This window comes from Danio aesculapii, chromosome 16 (assembly GCF_903798145.1).
Source record: "Danio aesculapii chromosome 16, fDanAes4.1, whole genome shotgun sequence".
NCBI lineage: Eukaryota > Metazoa > Chordata > Actinopteri > Cypriniformes > Danionidae > Danio > Danio aesculapii.
The window spans coordinates 23598709-23620679 of NC_079450.1; the positions used below are offsets into that span (position 1 = coordinate 23598709).

General features: G+C 34.2%; 1 protein-coding gene across 1 annotated transcript; it reads left to right on the top strand.

Annotated features, from left to right (window-relative positions):
- The first annotated feature begins 3899 nt into the window (after positions 1-3899).
- mchr2a (melanin concentrating hormone receptor 2a) lies at positions 3900-17985 on the top strand. The gene is made up of 5 exons (XM_056476139.1): positions 3900-4114; positions 9009-9218; positions 12146-12340; positions 15888-16007; positions 17673-17985. The coding sequence occupies exons 1-5, from the start codon at positions 3900-3902 to the stop codon at positions 17983-17985; spliced, it is 1053 nt and encodes a 350-aa protein (XP_056332114.1).
- The last annotated feature ends 3986 nt before the right edge of the window (positions 17986-21971 follow it).

The window sequence follows — 21971 nt, forward strand, 5'->3', positions numbered from 1 at the left end:
AAAGAATTGCGTTATTTATTAAATTATATGAAATACTTTGTTTTCAATACATGGTTTACAGTGTGTACTGTAATGCATGTTAATATTTCTATGCATGCAGTACAGCACTTCTCTTGATAGTTATACAAGCTGTTTTGTTTGACTTTCAGGCTATATTTAGATAGCTTGTGTTAGGCTATAAAAATAACTGGCCATGTGCAAGGCCTTTAACTACATTCACATTTTTATCTTCATTAAAACTGTTATTCTGCTACCAGATATACAAAGTAGAGATATTATTATAACACCATAATCATTTACCTTAGATATGTCTATTATAAATTACTCATTATTTTGTTTAAATCATGTGGTAGTCACTGTGTAAAATGATTATGTTAAAAAAAGCATCAGCAACAAAACTTAATGAGCCATCATGGTTGCCAACTGAGTGCTTTAAAAGGCATCTATGATGTCATTTGAAGTGTTTGTTGTCTTTTTTTAATTCTCTTGATTTAATAGGAAGGTCAAATACAGTAGATCTCGCTTTCCAGAGTGCATGTTTAACATTCGTTCATTTCCTGCCAACACTGTATTTAATACAGCGCTGCCACTTTGTCCAGACAAATTTTGTTAAGCCCACGCAATATTCCATTATATATAAAGTGCAGTGCAGATCATTGAGTGTTTAATTAGAGATTCACATAGCAGAGCTCAGTGCATTTATCTGCTGGACTCTCAGTGGGACACCAGATGTCTGAATTACTGCAATTTGTTGCACATTTAACTAAACACTGCTTGGAAAAATACTGTTCTTCCGGGAATCATCTTAAAAAATGAATGCAGCATATTTCAAACAGACAAACCCTATTTTCATATTTCAAACCCTCAATCATAGTTGAAGACTACAGTCTTTTTTCTGCCCATTTGTGTCATTGGCGTAGTGGGATTTGCATCTTGATCATAATTAATGAGAAAATACCTTGTTTAGAGCATTGTTTAAGCAGATAAGTGCTTAAAGTAAGTTTGTATGTAAGTTTTTGACTCTTCTAAAGCATAATTCCATAATGTGTTTGCAGATATTTAAGAGACATGTCAAGTTAACATTCTTGTTAATCTGAAAATCAATGCTGTAGTCAGTTATTCTGCATTGAAAATGTGTTTTCCGTGCCGGAACGCTGTCTTTGTTTTGGTTCTTGTAATCCACTCAATGCCAGTGTAGCCAGTTATATTTCAGCACCCCAGGTTGCCTTGGTGGAAAACCACATATTTTATTCATTCATTCAGAATGGCTCTCAAAACATGCGTCCATGACCATTTTATTTTCAAGATCTGAGGCGAACTATCTGCTGCTGCTTTCAGTAGTATCACAATAAATGTAATGTAAAATGTCATTCAAACTGACACTGTTAGCATTTAACACTGAATAAAGTACATGAGGTGTACCTGAGGTGATCGCAGTTTATCCTGTTGTTCAGCTGTAAGAAATAGAGGCTGTTTCTAATATATCAATTCGAAGTGTTGGTTAGGACAAAAACTCCTTTTAATATGAAAATATTCCTACTGTTGTGTGCTGTTGCTTTTATTTAGAACACGATTTAATTCAGCCTTTATCGTCAGACTCGCTCTTCAATCTGGCAACCTGCGCTTGCATTTGTTTTGATCCAGGAATGTAATACCTAGTTCAACCACTTGGTGTCAAACTTAAATACTGCACCTTTAAGGCATTAGTTCACCCAAACATTTACACTGTGTTACTCACCCTCATGGCATTCCTTCCTTCATTTTGGCACACAAATTAAGATATTTTAGATGAAACCTAAAAGCTCTTTCACCCTACATAGGCAGCAAGGGTCAATTGTAAGTCCAATTTTCAAAACATTCCGTGTGACTTGAGTGGTTCAAGTGTGATTAAATGAAGCTCCAAGAACTCTTGTTTTGTCATTTGAAAGACAGAGAGCTCTCATATTTACTCTAAAATATCTTCATTTGTGTTCTGAAAAGAATTGAAGGTCTCAGAGAATTGGAACAACATGAGATTGAGTAATTCATCAAATTTAAACTTGTGGTTGAACAAACCCTTTAAAGAATCCTAAATAAAGAGTTTACACTGGCTAAAAGTTCATAGACATCCAGTGTTTCATTCTGAAAAGCAAAATTATGTAAGATGACATTTACTTACTTACTTACTTACTTACTTACTTACTTACTTACGTACTTACTTACCTACTTACCTACTTACTTACTCACTCACTCACTCACTCCCAGGGCCATTTATATTGAAGTTGATATTTAGTTGCATCATGTTGGTGTTTTGTAACATCAAATTTTTGCTAGGTGGGTCGTTAGCCCAACGCTCAATCCCCAACCTTGAGGACAACTACGGACAATTTAGCTTACCCAATTCACCTATACCGCGTGTCTTTGGACTTGTGGGGTAAACCGGAGCAGCTGGAGGAAAGCCACGGAAACATGCAAATTCCTCACAGAAATGCCAACTGACCCAGCTGGGGCTTGAACCTGCAACCGTTTTGCTATGAGGTGATAGCGCTACCCATTGCTCCACCGTATCACCAAGGGGAGGTTTACTTGTATGAAAATCAGCACATGAAAAGGAGCACTGCATAACAGCAATGTTTAATTTTTATTAGGACACTTAAGTGCATTTACACTCTTTCTGATTGACTGTAATTACAAGATTCAACTGGTAATTTTCTGAGAGCTACGGTTGTGCATCATGAATACTATACATAACTGGTGCTTGTTGCATAATTTTCCCAGGAGTAATGTTCATACGGTAGGCTTATGACGTTTTGTTGTTCTTGTTGTTTCTGTTGAGCTCAAAATAGTTTAGCGCTAGCAAGGCCAAGGTTATTAATTACATTGCCAGGAACTGCATGAATATTACATGTAGCCTATGTGCAACATATAAAAATGTCAACTGTAGATTATTTTCTAATTCATAGGGTGATATAAAACAGATCCTAATGAAGCACCAACACATGTAATAATGAGAAATGTAGCATGCAAGGCAAATCTATTATGGCTGTATAATGATTAATGAGAGTCATTATGTGGCATTATTAATCTGCTAACCTTGCATCAGTTTCTTAATGCATGTTTTAGCTGTGTTGAGCTCACTATAGTATGCTTGGAGAAAAGAAGGGCACTTTAGCATACTTTTATTGTGTACTTATTGCGCACATACTCGGAGTTCAGGTGAAAAAGCCTCTTACGGCTGTCTGAAATGTTCTTCTAAAAGGTGCATTTTTTACTATGCCTCCTATGTTTGTTTACTTATTTAACTTTAAAGACAATAACCTATAAATCAACATAAACATGATGGAACCTACACACAGGAGCTTGAACAGACACTCAAATTTCAGATGGCATTCAGAGTCTTCTTCATCTGAATATCTTTATGAGTGTGAATTCAACCATTTTTGACCATAACATGTAAAAGATTAATTATGGGTTAAATATTAAATCAAATATGTGCTTCATTAATAAACACAAGTCCAGCCAACTATCCTTGTAAAAGCTGTGGTAAAATTCAAGCAAAATAAGGTGATTATATCCAGTATATCCAATAAAGAGGACACAGTATAAATGGGTATAGGCTATTTAACAAGAGCCATTTTACCCTTTATTCACGCTTATTTGCAAATAATTAAAGTTTAAAATAAAAGAGAGACCGGATGTGTTCTAAAATCTCAAGTGCCTTGTACCTGTCATTTACATGGATCTGCTGTGCGTCACGGACTCTTCAGAAGGTGCTGCGCGCGCGCTCTGGTTAGACTGGAGACCCCAGTGCGCATTATCTAGTGTGATGAAGACGCTGAAACCCACGATATGGATATACGAGTACGCGGGCAGATACCACATTTCGGCGCATTCTCGGTGAGCAGAATGAAGCGCAAGTGATGAACGCCATGGTGGAGTTGGAACCTGTTGTTTGGAACTTTACGCTGAAATTGGAGAACGGCACGCGCGCTAATGAGACTGCAGCAGGACATCCAGCTGACGAATATTATAATATTGTTCATGTGACCGAAACTAAAATCCTTCCCGCGTTTATTGGATTTCTCTGCTCCACCGGGCTTGTTGGAAATGTGCTGGTTTTGGTGACAATTCTAAGGTGAGTTTACGTGTCCATGCGGAAATTTAAGCCTCACGTCTTTATATATTTGTTTGTATATTTAAAAATCATTGAATTTTCTTGATGACATGTCGATTAAAGCCTTTGATGATGTTTTATCTTTCCATGAATACCAGTGAAAAGGTGGTTAATAAAAATATCTGAGTGAATAAAAACAAAAATGAGATTTTGCCACTGTACATTGATGATTCACTTTTCAAGTAAAATTAATTTATTTGCAAATAATTTCATTTAGTAGCCTAATAAATTACTTTTATTCGTCACAATGTCATGATTAAATTATCTGAATGATTTAACTTGGTCTGGAAGTTGTGATCTGTACACCATGGCACTGGAAAAGAATGATTGCTTTTTTAAATGGGGCCATATATAATATTTGTATTTATACAACAGTTCTGTCTGATTGGCTGATAGCAGTGCTGTATTCTGCAATATCAGAACTCCTACAGCCTCCAGTCCTCACCCTTCTGTATCACTCCGCCCACACATTGTAGTGACAGCAGATCAATAAACTCACTACAGTTTGACATATATATATATATATATATATATATATATATATATATATATATATATATATATATATATATATATATATATATATAAAGCTGTTGGACAACATAATGTACTTTTGAGGCTTTTAGGTGAGAATGTAGTTGTTTAGATTGCAACTACGCAGTTTATTTGTATAGATAATGAATTAATAATTTTAAGTATTTATAATTTCGGAATTACAGCGCCATCCACAAGATGGCGACAGAGACCGCACAATAAGCCCTTAGAGGAGAAAAACTCAGCGTAATTTTAAACTACAGCTGATCAAATCATTATAAAACTGGTAAGTCGATCTCTCTCTTTTGTATGTTTTAGTGTTGTATTTATACCATATAATTGTAGTGTGTTGAGTGTGAGATGAGACTCGCATATTAGGAATGTATGTATTTTGTGTTGGCCACTCTTTGTATTGCCCTGAGTTTCTTTTTGGTTGGCCATCTGTTTGTTTCTAATGCAACTCCTGTTTTCCTTACTGCAGACTAGTTCCTTAAACAGACAGAAGAAATGCTTCTGTGTTTTGCGTTTTTGCTTCTTTGGCTTTTTCGGGGTTAATTATTGCGATTTCCCAATTGCAGCAGAGAAATACTTGGAAATCTCGAAGTTTGACTAATGGCATTTAATGCCGTTTAGCCTTATAATCTTAAAATGTGAGCAAACTCACCTGTTTTGTCATCACTTTAGATATTACTCTAGAGAATCATTCAAATACTTGCTTTAAAGTTGTGTTTAAAGTAGCAAGGGTTTCTGCTGTTCTGAAGTCAGCTGCAGATGTGAATGAATGGTGAAAGAAAGTAGTTCCTTGTACAAAAGGGTTTTTAGACTCTCCGTGTTTGATTTTCTTTTTTATACACACGATTATGCCACCGAACTGTTGTGTTAAACGCAATATCACACGAGTAGCAGTGCAATATGGCTGTATATTGTTCCACCAGTGCCGACATACAGCCATATTGCACTGCTATGAGTGTGATATTGCTCATTTATTTATGAATTTGCCATTGGGGTAACAGTGTTTGCACTTCATTGCTCTGCACTGACTTCCTATAGATTAAGGACTTGATAAGTTTATGTTGGGAAAACGTGACATTTATGTGACCACCCAAAAGCCTTTCCTTATTTTTATGTGACATGAATTGAATGCTGATAATGTTAAATAGAATTGACGCAGAAAGAGCTATTCTGCACTGTAAACTCAATGGACCATACTCAAACTACAGTTTGTCATAGCCAAATATACACAGAACTACACATGATGCTGGTGATTTTTAGTTTGTGCATGTATCCACATTGCTAAGATCAGATCATACGTTGTGGCAAAAAGACAGAGGAAGACATCTGGAAGTTCATAATACATATATCATTGAAAAGACATTATTTCTATTTACCTCAAAGCAGTGCTTCACATCATCTTTGTGTGTTGATAAATGACATTGGCCACTTTTCCACTATCAAGCTGAATCATTCTCTTTTCTTATAATCAGATATTTCTGCTTTTGTGTCTCGTCTTTATCTACCATTTACTTAGTTAAATAACAAGGGGGGAAAGAGGAATTGCACTTCCTCTTGTAACAGGCTATGCAGTTACGTGTATGGAGTAGTGATATAACATGCAAACGCTCTACCAATAGTGCTCTACACAGTTGTCAAACCCAGAATTCTGTGCCCAGAACAGTTTTTAATCGTGCTGCAATGTACCAGGCCCATACAATTGCAATGCTACAACTGTACCTAATAAAATTAGTCTTGTCACTCTAGAAAACACACTAGAAACAATAGAAAGGTGTTTATTAATTGGGTTAGAGTACCAAGGAAGCATTTTCACTGGCCACAATTTTGTTTTTGTTATGTTTGGAAATTTTCGTTTAGTATGATTGAGGTTTAACATTGATTTTTGCATATGTGCCATTTACAGTTTTTCTTCAGTGGCTTTGGTGCATTTCTCACAACACTATTTACATTTGCACAACAGTTAATGCATTTCTCAAAACAATTATTCATTTGTGCACATCATAGTAGCAGTTTCTCAGTCCTTCCAACAAACGGCAAATGCTTTTGGACATGCATCACTTGCTTTCATACGACTGTCTGCTGTTTTATAACATTATCATCTGCTTATGTCATGTGTCTTGTGAATGCTGAATAGTCATTCCATATAAAACCAATAGTCCTTATTTCATTTTTTTTTTGTCCTGAAAATGTCTTCTAAATTGAACAGTTATGAATGATTTACAGACCTGTGTATGTTGTAGGTTCAGTTACAATATGTACCAAATATCGTTTACAGTTGTGCACAGCTCTACCCAAAGGAAGTTTATGTTTGGTGTAAATAAGAGTGTATTTATTCTTTTGCACAATGCTGTGAATAAATTAGAGTTGCAAAGAGCATGCACAGTAAAAATGTGAAACATACATATTCAGTGTCTTGTACTCAGATAACCATCTTTCAAATGGCTGTGTAAATAGTACTGTATATAGTGCTGTCTTGAGCATTTTCAGGAAGTGTCACCAAAATCTGACTTTTTTGCATTGGAAAAAATCTACAGAGTAAACTGTCATAATGAAAACATGACAAAGCCATCTGACTATCTTGCTCATAAACAATGATGTCAGGACTTTTCATCTTGATGACACTGACACTTTCATTGACATCAATACTTGCTTTTGATGAATGAGCTCTCCATTTTGAGCAAGTGACACGCTTTTGCAGGTTATCAACTAGGTTTTGCAGTTTGTACTAATTGTTTTGAGAAATTCATTAACTGTTGTACAAATGTAAATAGTGTTGTGAAAAATGCACCAAAGCCACTGAGAAAAACTGTAACTTACATTCCACGTATTTACTGACCGCATCAGTATTTGTCCTTTTTGTCATTTCTCCTTCAGTGGCTTCATGTTTGCTTCAAGCCAAGGTGGCATCCAGTGTTTCTTACCTTTGCTGTTTTTCAGCACAGACTCACTCAATGTTCCTTGAGTCCTTGTGTGGAAAAATTGATGGTACACTGATTCAAAACAACTGATTCATTGGATTTACTACATTTTTAAGGTAACTGGTTGCAAAGGATTTATATGAGCTGAATTTAAACCAAAAATGTACATTTATTATCGTTTAACTTCATTTGTTTGCTTAAATTTAGCCCATATAAATTGTTTGCAAGCAGTTACCTTAAAAAAGTTTAGTAAATCGAATTTTTTTTCAGTGGACAGAATTTGGTTAAATTATGCTCTTATATCCATCACCACCTGTTAACTCTTTCGTGATCTACTAAAAGCCTCAAAATCATCAGTGCTAATGAGGAGAGAATCAAAATATGGATTTATTCATCGACAGGCATCTCTGATAGTTTTCGCCTCTTATCACTATAGTAAATTGAAGACTTATAACACTCATATTATAGCCCTTATAACAAAAAGCCACACAATGTGGCATTGTGTCAGCATTTTAATTTCAGACCCAAGAAGCAAAGAATTCTGGCCTAGATTTTGCAACAAGCTGGCATTCGTCCGGCACAAGCATACAGCATGTGGGCCAAACATGGCCTAGGTTTGGCAGAGGTGGCACCATCTTTAAGGTGGCACACAAGACTTGGGTCAGATATCAAATGTAGTATTTGGACCAGATGTTAATTTAAAATATGGGCCATGTAAATTTTACGTATCATGACCCACTTTTAAAATACATTTAAATTATTTTTGAGTAAAGAAAAAATTCTACCAATCAGGTCGCTTTGAGAAAAAGCACGTCCATAGCATGCCTAAAGCGAAATGCTTCATGGATTCATAAAATTGATTGCAGTCATGGCATACCAACATATCTGGCCCAGTTCTAGGTTAACTTGGCTGAGACTTGGCCCAGATATGGTCCATGTTTGGCCCTTGCATGGAAGCCAGACTTGGTCCAGTCATGTACCGTAATTCACTGCGGCATGTAGGCCATGTGTGAGCCAAATCTGGGGAGTTGTGTAAAAATAGCAACTGACAGCACCAGTAAACACCGATGCAACAAATTGATGTCAACAGAATAATAGAAGTGTTGATGTAATGTGTGCACAATTGTGAGCACAATAAGTTTTTTTCCTGCAGGTTATTCAATGGCCATTATTGTCACTAATAACAAGGATTTCTCAATCCCACAAGCCCTTTTAATTAGCGCTAGAGAGCTAATTTAATGATTTCACTGCTTCTCTGAGAAAACAGCCATGACCCGACCTCAGACTGCTGTCCTTGTTTATTGCTGCTTGCGCTTTTTTCTTCTTCACACTTTACCTTTTTTTTTTGTCTCACCAAGAGCTCAAACATCACCACAATTTCTTTCTTGCAGGTCTGCCAAAAAGACAGTGCCAGACGTGTATGTTGGGAACCTGGCTGTGGCTGATCTGGTGCATGTGATCGTCATGCCTTTCCTGATTCACCAGTGGGCGCGTGGAGGGCACTGGGTGTTCGGCAGCAGCCTCTGCACCATCATCACATCTCTGGACAACTGCAACCAGGTGGCCTGTGCTGCAGTCATGACTGCCATGAGTCTGGACAGGTGAATGCGTCAACAGTCAATTTATTTTACTGTTATTTTACTATTAACTCATTTTAATTACTGTCAAATAATGCCATAATGTAATTCAAATCTTCATTTAATGTAGATTGCCCAGATAACCTGCTTTATTAAGCATGAAATGTTTTTAGCAAATATAATGCATTAAAATTCTTTTAAATCCAATCAAAACAGATTTGTATGCTTTCACATTATTTTCCCTGTCAATATCATGATTTTATACTTCAAACAAGGGCATTTATAGGCCTTGTGCTGTTTCATGTGATCACATGAGACTCGATTGTGACTCATTTGATTCAGTGTTTAAATGTCTGACAGGAAAAATGTAAATATGCAACAGATAATACTATTGATTGATATTAATGAATTATCAGTTTCATTCACCTCATGGTTGAACATAAAACAGAATTATGGGCTAGGATATTGAGATGTTGAAGCTCATGAAAAAAAGCTTTCAACAATCTTTTCTTCAGTCAAATCTTTGTGTATGCAGTTAATCACAGTATTAATATTAAGAAAAAATTATGAATCATTGTGCTTCAGTAAAGCTGAGGAGTGTATTTTTTAAACTGAATTGTTGGCTTGTGCTATAAAGGCATAAGTTTGCTAAGGATTTTGATTAAATGTCTTCACTGGAAATGAGCTATTATTTAGTTTATTAAAAGTTTTTATTTGGAACAGGCATTCATGTTTATTTGTTGATGGTAGAGAAATTGTGTTGTTTTTGTGTAGCACAAACTTAAAACCATCAGTGCATCAGACAATGTCTCATTATTGATTGTTGCTACACTGTATTCTCATCAATAGAGGCCACCCTTTCTAAAATTATACTGTACATCACACCAGTAAAATCATTAGCGCAATTAAAAACAATATTTCGAACCAGTGTGCTGTGCAACTCAAAAAGTCAAATATCAGAATTAAGAAATAACAACAGGGATTTAAAAACGTAAACTAAAAACAGCGAATCATAATCTGAAAAAAATAATCTGCTACTTAAACATGTATACACTTTTTTCAGATTGTGATTCATTGTTTTTAGTTGACATTTTTAAATCCCTGTTGTTATTTCTTAATTTTGATACAAAACTTTAATATGGATTGTTTATAACAAATGTATATATATATATATATATATATATATATATATATATATATATATATATATATATATATATATATATATATATATATATATATATATATATATATATATATATATAACTAGAGTAAAAGAGCTATAATAGTTCATCAAAACTAAATTATATTTGTTACTTTAATAAAGCTATTGAACAAACTTAAAAAAATAAACTGTAAACATTATATTTTATCTAGTTGGCAAAAATATCTAGTTAAATGAAAACTAAAAGTACTCAGGCTAAAATAAATAAATAAACTAAAATAATAAAAACAAAATGGTTTAATATCAGTTTTGGCCAAAAATTCTCATTTATCTTAAAAAATCTTATCTTAAAGAACACTTTAAATTATTAAAACTGAATTTATAATCTATGCAAACTCTATGCAAAAATTTAAAACAACAACAACAAATAAATAAAGTTAATATTAATAATTTTTATAAATAATATAATAATAATAATAATAATAATAATAATAATAATAATAACAATAATAATAATAATAATAATAATAATAATAATAATAGTAGTAGTAGTAGTAGTAGTAGTAGTAGTAGTAGTAGTAGTAGTAATAGTAATAATAACAATAACAATAGTAATAAAACTACTATGACTACTTCTACTACTCATTCATTCATTCATTCATTTTCCTTCAGCTTAGTCCCTTTATGGCCCGTTTCCACTGACTGGTACAATATGGTGCGGGTCACCTTTACCAGGCTTGCGTTTGTGCGACAGAAAGTTTCAATCAACATCATTCTCACTCGAGGAAATGTCTACAGTAAAGCTATAGGGTCACGTATCATATGAGAAGCACTTCTTACAAAAAAGATGCTTTATGCACATAAATACTTGTGTATAAATGTTCATTACTAACCTATCTATGAACATGATTTGATTATAACTGCAGATCAATGACAGTGCGAAATAGCCTACTGTCTGTTTTACACAGACGATGTCCTTCTCGCTGCAACCCATTACTTGGAAACAACCATACACACTCATTCACACACATACACTACGGCCAATTCAGTTTATTCAATGTCTTTGGACTGTCGGGGAAACTGGAGCACCCGGAGGAAACCCAGAACATGCAAACTCCACACAGAAATGCCAACTGACCCAGCCAGGGCTCGAACTAGCAACCTTCTTGCTGTGAGACAACAGTGCTAACCACTGAGCCACCGTGTTGCCCCCGCTTCTACTACTACCAATAATAATTATAAAGCTTATTTACAAAAATATAAAACGGGAATTAAGAGGGGGTGAGGCATCATCTGCGTTATTTTGATTTCTTTCTTTTTTTTAAATGGGATGCTAAAATGTAATATTGCTGGCTTCTTTTGCAACACAAAAGCAATTTAAAGTAACAAATTGCTTTTGTACTGGCCTATTTTATGCTTTCTTAGCTAGTAAGGAGTGCTATATGTCCTGTTGTTTCACATTTGTTTCTCTCACAAACCCTCTCAGATTTATAAAGTATGATTCTGAACAAGAAAAAAAATCGGTTTCTGTTTCCTTCTGTTTTAAAGAGGGCCACTGTTACCTTAGAGAAGATAATCTCAATTCTTAAATGCCAAGCACATCTCAGCACAACAAAATTTAAAAAACTCATTCCAAGCTGTATTTTTTTTTCTTTCATCAACAACATTGTTTGAACTTTAGTAAATGTCAAAAGGTTTTGCTTTTTCAAGAAAACATATTAATGCTTTTAATGCTTAATGCTGCTGTTCGTAAGGTCTGTATTACTCATTGATTGATGTCCTGCAGATACCTGGCTCTTGTTCATCCATTTCGCTTGTTGAGTCTCAGGACCAGATCCAGGACCATCCGCATTAACCTGTTTGTGTGGGCAGCTTCTTTCATCATGGTTCTGCCAGCCTGGGTTCATGCCAAAGTCATCCGCTTCAGGGACGGCCTGGAGAGCTGCTCCCTTAACCTGGTCTCTCCCAAACAAGTGCTCTGGTAAAAGCTTCTGCTTTTCTTGTGGCAAATTCACAAATTAAAGATACAGTGCATTTTAAAAAGTTAAGAAGAAGATATTTTTTATGGTTTCTTATTAAAGAACTTACTTTATTTAAATAATTCAGCAATTGTCATACAAAATTCACTTCCTTTTTTACTTATAATATACAGTTGAAATCAAATTATTAGCCCTCCTGTGGATTTTTAACAGAGCAAGGAATTTTTCACTGTTTATGAAATTTCTGCTTCTGGAGAAACTCAAATTTATTTTATTTCGGGTATAAAAGTAGTTTACAAATTTTAAAAACCATTTTAAGGTCTGTATTATTAACCCTCTATTAGGCTTTGTTAGGTTAGGAAGAAGTGTTTTATGGTTACATGATTGAAAGATTTCTACTTTGGACCCAAAATTCCACATGCTAGAATAAACGCTGAGTACAAGACACTAATGAAATCAAGATTAAAACACTATTGGTGATCAGTGATAAATTCTGTGCTTCTTTTGTTTTGATGTTTTGTAAAATAACTTGAGAATATCTTTATATAAATTAACAATTTCTCACATTATTCAGTACTTTAAATTTCATCAGTGACACAGTTGAGGGAGATCATTCCATCAGTTTGTAAATGAAATATGGTATGGTAACAGAATTGATGGGATTTTTGTGGACACAGAATGGACAAACAATTATTTAGGGTTGTAAAATTAGGAAAATTACTACTTATGGCTTTCATTTATATACATAAACGCATCATCTATAAGACACGTTTTCATAGAAATGTTATATTGTTATGGCTTGTAACATCTTGTGATCCATGACATTGAGAGATGACTTATTAAAATAATTAAACATAAATATTTGAAAAGAACGTGAATCACTCAGTTGTCATCATAACCTTTTACTGAACATGAAAGAACAGAAATGCACAAACTGTTTACGTGAATGGCCTATTTTGTGCATTTTATTTGAGAAATGAAAGCCTACAAATTTTTATTGATTCCTTTTCCAGAACAGTACTTTTTGTTGTATTATTTTTATTTTTTTAAAGAAGTTAACTTTGTTATCTGCTTTGATAGCCATCATTTGGCATAGTGGGGCACATGTTGCAGACATTTAAAGCAACGCAATAAAACCTTTTCTGTCAGTAAAATTTCTTCTTCTCCAGAAAATTGGATTAACAGTTTGATGTCCATGCTTCTTTTGTAATTAAAGCAAGTGGAGTGAAACTTACTGTTGAGATGAATTATAAAGAGTTTAAAGGCTCATGTAACCCCCCTCTTCCAGTTCAAGTCTACTTCACAATTTTTACTTCAGAAATTCATGATGGGCATGGAGCGCTGCCACAGAAGTGGAAGGGAATAGTCGTGGCTGGCAAAGCAGGGGGGAAAGCAGCCTGATCTCACGAGGAAACCTAATTATTTTATTGGTTTAGTGTCTAATTCGTATCAGTACGAGTTCAGTCATATGAAAATGTACGACTTTAAAAAGGAGGTGTGGTACCCAACCCCACCCCTAAACTCAACCATCATTGGAGGATGAGCAAATCATACTAAATTGTATAAATCAGATCATACAAATTCATACAAGTTAGCCACTAAAACAAAAACTTATGAATTGCAAAGAGATTGTGTTGGAAAAAGGGGGCGAGCAACAGTCAATTGACTCACCTATTCAGGCTACAAATCAGACAGGATTTTAATACTTGGTTTAATGGAGTCTAGTTAAGTCCTTGTTAGAGCAACGCACTCCTGTGTACAACCTGCGAGTTACATTGACAAAGTTAAAATGCAATGAAACAAACAGTCTATCCTTTTAGAAGTAAATTAATGCCATATTACATATATTATATTATCTGTAAATAATACGTTATCCGTATTATATTATATATATATATATATATATATATATATATATATATATATATATATATATATATATATATATATATATATATATATATATATATATATATATATATATATATATATATATATATACCTTTTTTGAACTTGAAAGTTTATCCGACATTTATAACAATTGCAGAGAGCTCGAGAGATCACTGCGTCGTTCTAATCACGTGTATGAAAGAATTTTGTCTTCCCTGTAAAATATAATAATGACGGAAAAAGTTGTGGTGGGACCTAAATACTTTCTTAAGTTATTAATTAAAGGTGTTTTCTGTCACTGTTTGTTTAGCCTGCATTAATGCATTCAGTGTAAACCTGCACAATTAAACATTAAAAGATCATGATCTCAATTCAAACCCGTACAACATAAATTATTAATGATAATGATTTGCATATGTTTATTGATCCTTCGAAGCACTGCATTCAAATCTGCGTTTTGATCGAGAGAGATTCAGTTTTTACAGTTTTTCAGGTAGTTACAAACAATTAAATTACACAGAAGTACTGGGAGAACAGTTTGTAGTTCAGATATACACTGATGTTTATGGTAAAGTTTAAAATCATCATTTAAAGGAACTTGACCCATGTAGCAATTACATTGTGTCACCAATGGGTAGCGACAAACAACCATCAAAATCATGTCACTGAATAGGTTTTAAAAATGATCCACCTATAATCAAACATGAAGTTGAATGAATTGTTGAATCATTAATTGAAAAAAATATGTTGTACAAGATGTTAGATCTGTGTATGTATCATTATCAGCAACAGTAGCAAGGATCATTTATTGTATTGAATATTCTCCTTTTTTCAACTGGTTTATTCTTGATTTTTTATTTTTTTTTATTGAAATTACAGGTTCTAAGTTGCAGTAATATTTTTGTACAAATGGAAAGCAAATTACATTTCTCTCCTCCCTTTTTTGCTGATGCGAAAAATGGTCAGATCTGTGACTCAAAACACATAATGTGATCTGTTATATATATATAACCACAATTTTTAATATCACTGTAAAGATAATAATGTTTATATAAAGACTTTAAATGTGTATGCAATCTATAAATATATATAACAATAATTATGCACACACACACCCAAAAAAAAAAAAAATACATGTACGTAGCCCAGATTTACATGTCCACAGAGAGCGCTCATAATAAAGGTGGACATTGACACAGAAGCTTTTAGTGAAGGGAGTATGTTGGGGTCTGCTGAGGTGGAGGACTGCTTTCCTCTTGAATCCCTGCATAAATGCTGTGCACGATCTCCCAGATTGGCAGGTCTGTCATTGGAAAGCATCACATGCTTTTATGAATAATTCAGAAGCAGGGTCTTCTCATAGCAAAAGAAGTCTCAATCAGTGAATAATAATGAGACACCGACGCGTCATCACTTTACTAGTGGTTGAGTGCTTTATCAATGATTTTTATCCGGCTCCAATGACAATTTTAAACTCAAGAGGATGAAATTAGCAGACAAAAGCTCAAAATGATACAGTTTTCCCCACAATTCAACCTAACAGATGCTAACTTTGTCTTAATTGATGCTCAATCCACATAAATGTGTTAAAATCTAAAAAAATTAAGTAGTCAAGGGTTTCATGAACCTTTAATGCTCTTCTTGCTCATAAATGTTTAGGTACACGCTCTATCAGACTGTGACGTCCTTCTTCTTGCCATTACCTCTGATCCTGACCTGCTACATACTGATTCTCTGCTACACCTGGAGAATGTATCGCAAGAACAAAAAGGCTCACAGGTGAATTCATTGGTTTGAACTGCTCTGTTCTGTACTGTATGTGAGTGTAATTCCTCTCAGTGACTTGGGTGTTTCATCAATATTTTATTTGATGATCTTTCTGCAAAGAATCTCTTTTCTGCAATCTCTCTTTTTTTAATAGAAATGTCAAATTTAAGAATTGTCCTGCATGGAGTGTGTTAGATTGACAGCACAGGCAGATGTAGATTTTAAGGGGTAAACCCTTAATTATTGGGTAATTTTAACAAAAACAAAAGCCCACCTACAGTGATTATAGTTGTGACCAATGTGTAGAAGACTTTAAAGCAGAAATGTGACTCTTAGAATTTTACAGTATTTTATTATTTTTATTATGCATTCATTCAATGATTTTCTTTTCAGCTTAGTCCCTTGATTAATCAGGGGTCGCCACAGCAGAATGAACCACTAACTTATTCAGCATATGTTTTAAACCCTTCCAGCTGTAAGGGTTAAATATAATTTTATAAAATATTATTTTATAGAATTTTATTTTATTACAGAATTTCATTTCTGTAAAAAATTGCATGTTACTTTTTGGGCATTAAAGTTGATTTAACTTTTATAATTTTTGGGGGGTTTTATATTTTAATTAGCGGCATTATATTTTCATAAAACAAAAGGGTTAAAGGGATAGTTCACCCAAAACAGAACATTTTATCATCATTTACTCTCCTTACATCACATATACACATGTGTCACATATACTCTCCCCACATCAAGTGGTTCCAAACCTTTATGAGTTTCTTTCTTCTGTTAAACACAAAAGAAGATATTTTGAAGAAAGCTGCAAACCTTTAGAAGAAGAAAGACTCTCATTAAGCTTTGAAACCACCTGAGGAAGAGTAAAAAGCGAGTACATTTTTATTTTGGGGTGAACTATCCCTTTATAATTTCATACAGAAAAAGTTGTCAGCAATGATATTTACACATCATTCAATTCCTTTGTACATGCCACTGTAGCCCAGATTTATTTTAAGAAACGACAAATGGATTTTTTTCGCAAACTCTGTTGACTGAGCTTAATTTGCAGTGAAACACTAATTTTCATTCTTTTAAATATTGCTGTAAATATTCATTTACAACTATAGAAAATATATCTGTAAAATATCTGACAATGCAAAGCATATGCTGTCCAGGGAGTGGGCTCTGAGCTTGAGAAAGACACCCCAATTCGTGTTATTCAGGAAAGAGAGAGACATTGGGGTTCAGGTGAAGTGTCTAGCCTGGCCCCAGAATGCTCCCTTCCAGGTATAGTGTTTAAGAGATAGTGTTTAATGTGATAATGCAGGTAGGACGAGTTTGATATTTATGGGAGTTAAGTCTAATGCTGATTGGATAAAAGAATGATTGTCAATGATGTGTTAGAATTGTTGAAACATCTGCACATGCTCCTCCTCAAATTTGTTTATAAAACATCACTTGTGAGTTTGTTTTTCTGCTGCTCAACATAAAAAGAAGATATTTTGAAGAATGTTGACGACCAAACAATTTTGCAAAGCTGTTTAGTTACCAGCAAAAGTCGTGCAGATTTGGAAGAACATTTTCCTTTTTACTGTATTTATCCATACTGATCATAACAAATAACCTTAAACTAAGGTTTAACCAGTTTTGTGATCAAATCCTGCATTTATGACTTTCTCTCAGGTACAACACCAGCCTGCCTCGGGAGCGTGTGGTTCGCCTGACTAAAATGGTCCTGGTTCTAGTTGCGGTTTTTCTGGTGAGTGTTGGGCCATACCACATCCTGCAGCTGGTTAACCTGAGTGTTCCTCGGCCCTCGCTGGCGTACCACACCTGCTACTACCTGTCTGTGTGTCTGAGCTATGCTGCCAGCAGCATCAACCCCTTCATATACATCTTGCTGAGCGGACACTTCCGCCACCGGCTGGTCTGTCGAGATACACCCAGCATGCCAAGTGTGGAAAGAGAAATCCAGGCTCCTCGCTCTAGTTTTTAAACAGAATTCACACTGGAAACACAAAATAAGGCTGGAAATGGATTGATGAATCTACAAGGCTTTTTTGGTCTTATGTAAAACGCAGCTGTTTTAGGAAAGATTTGTGTTTGTTTTCTTTTTATCAGACTGTATCTCACAAAGGAGCATGGGTGTTTAATATGTGCACGAATGCATGTCTTGTCTTTTTTTTTTTTTACAGCAGATCCATTCTGTGAATGTGTTGTAAGTAATGTGATGTCTTGGCTCCCTCTGCTGTTTAATATTAGTAATTCACTCTATCTATCTATCTATCTATCTATCTATCTATCTATCTATCTATCTATCTATCTATCTATCTATCTATCTATCTATCTATCTATCTATCTATCTATCTATCTATCTATCTATCTATCTGTCTGTCTGTCTGTCTGTCTGTCTGTCTGTCTGTCTGTCTGTCTGTCTGTCTGTCTGTCTGTCTGTCTGTCTGTCTGTCTGTCTGTCTGTCTGTCTGTCTGTCTGTCTCAAAAAAATCTCCTTATATACAGTTGAAGTCTTAGCCCCCCTGAATTATTAGCCACCCTGTTTTTCCCCCAATTTCTGTTTAACAGAAGTTGATTTTATCAACATATTTCTAAACATAATAGTTTTAATAACTCATTTCTAATAACCTATTTATTTTATCTTTTCCATGATGACAGTACATAATATGTGGCTAGATATTTTTCAAGACACTTCTATACAGCTTAAAGTGACATTTAAAGGCTTAACTTAACTTAACTTAGGTTAAATTAGGCAGATTAGGGTATTTAGGCAAATTATTGTATAACGATGGTTTGTTCTTTAGACTATCAAAACAAAAAAATAAAATTAATGGGGCTAATAATTTTGACCTTAAAATTGCTTTTTAAAAAATTAAAAACTGCTTTTATTCTAGTCGAAATAAAAGAAATAAGACTTTCTCCAGAAGAAAAAATATTATACATACTGTGAACAGAACTAGCTAATAATGGCTACTAATTCTGACTTCAACTGTATATAAATACATCATCATAAATACACAAAAATGCTGGGTTTCAGTTGTTGGTTTAAACTTCTTAATGTAGGGACTGAGTTTGCCCATATTTTACACAAATTCTGATTTATTTTTATCATAATTTTAATGTCATTTTTTGCATCTTTTTATTAACATTTTAACTACTACAGTTTTTCTCAGTCGCTTTGGTACATTTCTCAGATCAGAATTCAAATTTTGCATAACAGTAAGTGCATTTCTTAAAACAATGTGTACAAATAGCAAAACAGCAAAACAGTCTCCTGCTCAAAAACCGTTCATCTCTCAAAACTAAATTTCTGTATCAATGAACAAGTCAGTGCGGTCAGAATTACAAGTCCTTGTGTCATTGTGTATGGATAAGACAGTCAAATTACCAAGTCATGTTGTCAATACTCTGGAGGGCTGTTCTGGTGTAAACGATGGCAATTTTATTATTATTATTTTTTTTGTACTGTAATTTGTTGACAGATCATGTCATTGTGATACAGAAAGGAAAAGACAGCACTGCATAAAAACTAAGAAAAAATAGCTCATTCATCAAAAGCAAGTATTGATGTCAATGAAAGTGTCAGTGTCATCAAGATGAAAAGTCCTGACACCGTTGTTTATGAGCAAGATAGTCAAATGACTTTGTCATGTTTTCATTATGACAGTTTACTCTGTAGATTTTTTCCAATGCAAAAACAGTCAGATTTTGGTGACACTCTCTAAAAATGCGTAAGACAGCACTATATACTACTTACACAGCCATTTGAAAACTATAAAATTGTTCGATTTAGAAGACAATTTGAGGGAAAAATATTTAAAAAGTTTTATAAAATTTGCTTGACAGATTTTGACAACTAGTTCAACATTTTTGTATGTAATGACTCAAGTAATGAAATGAGGACTATTAGTTTTATATGGAATGACTATTCAGCATTCACAAGTTTACTTAATTTTGACTGACATGACATACTGTAAGCAGATTATAATGTTATAAAACAGCAGAGAGTCGTATGAAAGCAAGTGATGCATGTCTAAAAGCATTTGCAGTTTGTTGGAAGGACTGAGAAACTGCTACTATGATGTGCAGAAATGAATAATTGTTTTGTGAAATGCATTAACTGTTGTGCAAATGTAAATAGTGTTGTGAGAAATGCACCAAAGCCACTGAGAACAACTGTAAATGTTGTGGGGGGTGAGACTATTCAACATTTTGATCAACATGACATAAGCAATTGATAATGTAGGAAACAGCAGACATCTGCACATAATCATTTGCATGGATGTACAAAAGCATTCGCAACTTGTTCAAAGGAATAAGACTCTGCTTCTCTAATGTGCACAAGTAACAATGATGTGAAGATTGAACAGGTAGATTTGAGAATGTCTGACTGAGAAAAACTAATCACAAAACACATTGCAACAAACCAACAGACAATGCCTATTTTAGCAATGCAATGCTAAAGAAAGGACAGAATCAATTATAGATATTCATAAATAAAATAATTACAACAGTAATTATATTAATAATAATAATAATAATAATAATAATAATAATAAGCAAACAAAATGAAAATATATAAATATAACATAATAGTCAAATGACATACATAAATTAAATTATGACACCATAACTCAAAATACAGCTTGAAGAAAAATCAATAAAATCTAAATAAGGTGTCCAGACTTGATCAAAAGCCTCAATGGACATATGAATGACACAGGTAAGACATTCTTTAATGTCATTTTAATATAATATTTTTACATTTGAATGAAAATTCTGCATTTGAAATGGCATTGTGAATTAATTTATTTATTGTTTTGAGGGTGTATTTAAGGGGCTTTCATTCATTTCTGTAATAAATAAATGATTAATATATTAACAGTTTAAGGTACACAAGTCAATGTGGCTGTGGTTTTGCACTACATATTATGGCTATGTTGTCTCATTTTGTTCTTGATATGACATTTTAAAACTGTGACATTTCTTTAATGTATTTTCAGCAGGTTTTTTATTACGAAGAATTCAGCATACCAGGAATGCGTTTAAAGATTATTTTGCAGTGTACAGAATATATTGAAGCCCACAAGCATTGTTTTTCATCCATCATGTATGAATGCATTGCATTCTCACTGTTACACACCAGACAAATCAATACTGCACGGGACAGAAAGTTGCCATTGTGCAGAAATGCTTTAAAGGCATTTTGGGATTGTCTGGTGTGCACTGGACATCAGGATAAAGTGGCTGGCAGCTCTGAAGAGTGAGGTCAATGACCAGACAGAAAGAGATGCAGAGATCTGTTCGCAGCGAGGAATCAATCTCTGACCAGACCAGAGACAGACTGAAATTCCATCTGACCTAAAGCATGCCCTGTGGCAATGGCTGGAAAGTGACTCCCTGTCTGTCTTTCAGTTATACCTCTATGGCCTAGTAAACCAGCCAGAGGCAAAATACCAACTGATGTGTTCAAATACTTGTCAATATTAGTGTCGCAGTGTCAACATAGCTTGTTGAGACCATGCATTTCAATAATACTATTCAATAGAATAGTATAAATCACAAACTGTTGTGCTGTTGGCTTTGCCAGTGATTTCAGGGTTGTAATAGAGATTTTGCCTGGGCAGCAGGGTGCTTTATTGTTTATTGTTGGTTGCCCTGTTGCAAAAAAGAGAGAGGGAAAAAAAAACATAAAGTAGATAGACGTCTTTGCCCTGATCTTTCTGTATTGTTTTCTTTTTTCTCAAACTTTGAATCATCAGTCTGGTCTCTAAATGTGGTGACTGACTACTGCTGCTGTTGTTCTGACATTGTTTGACCTTGTTTGTGACTTGCTTCATATGGCTCTGACCTTGTTACTTCCACCTCAGCAGATTGACTGTCTGTTTGTGTCATGCTTTTCACACAGGCTTTTGTTTTTATGTCTGTTTAAAAGATTGTTTATTTTACTGTGAATATGAGTTATTG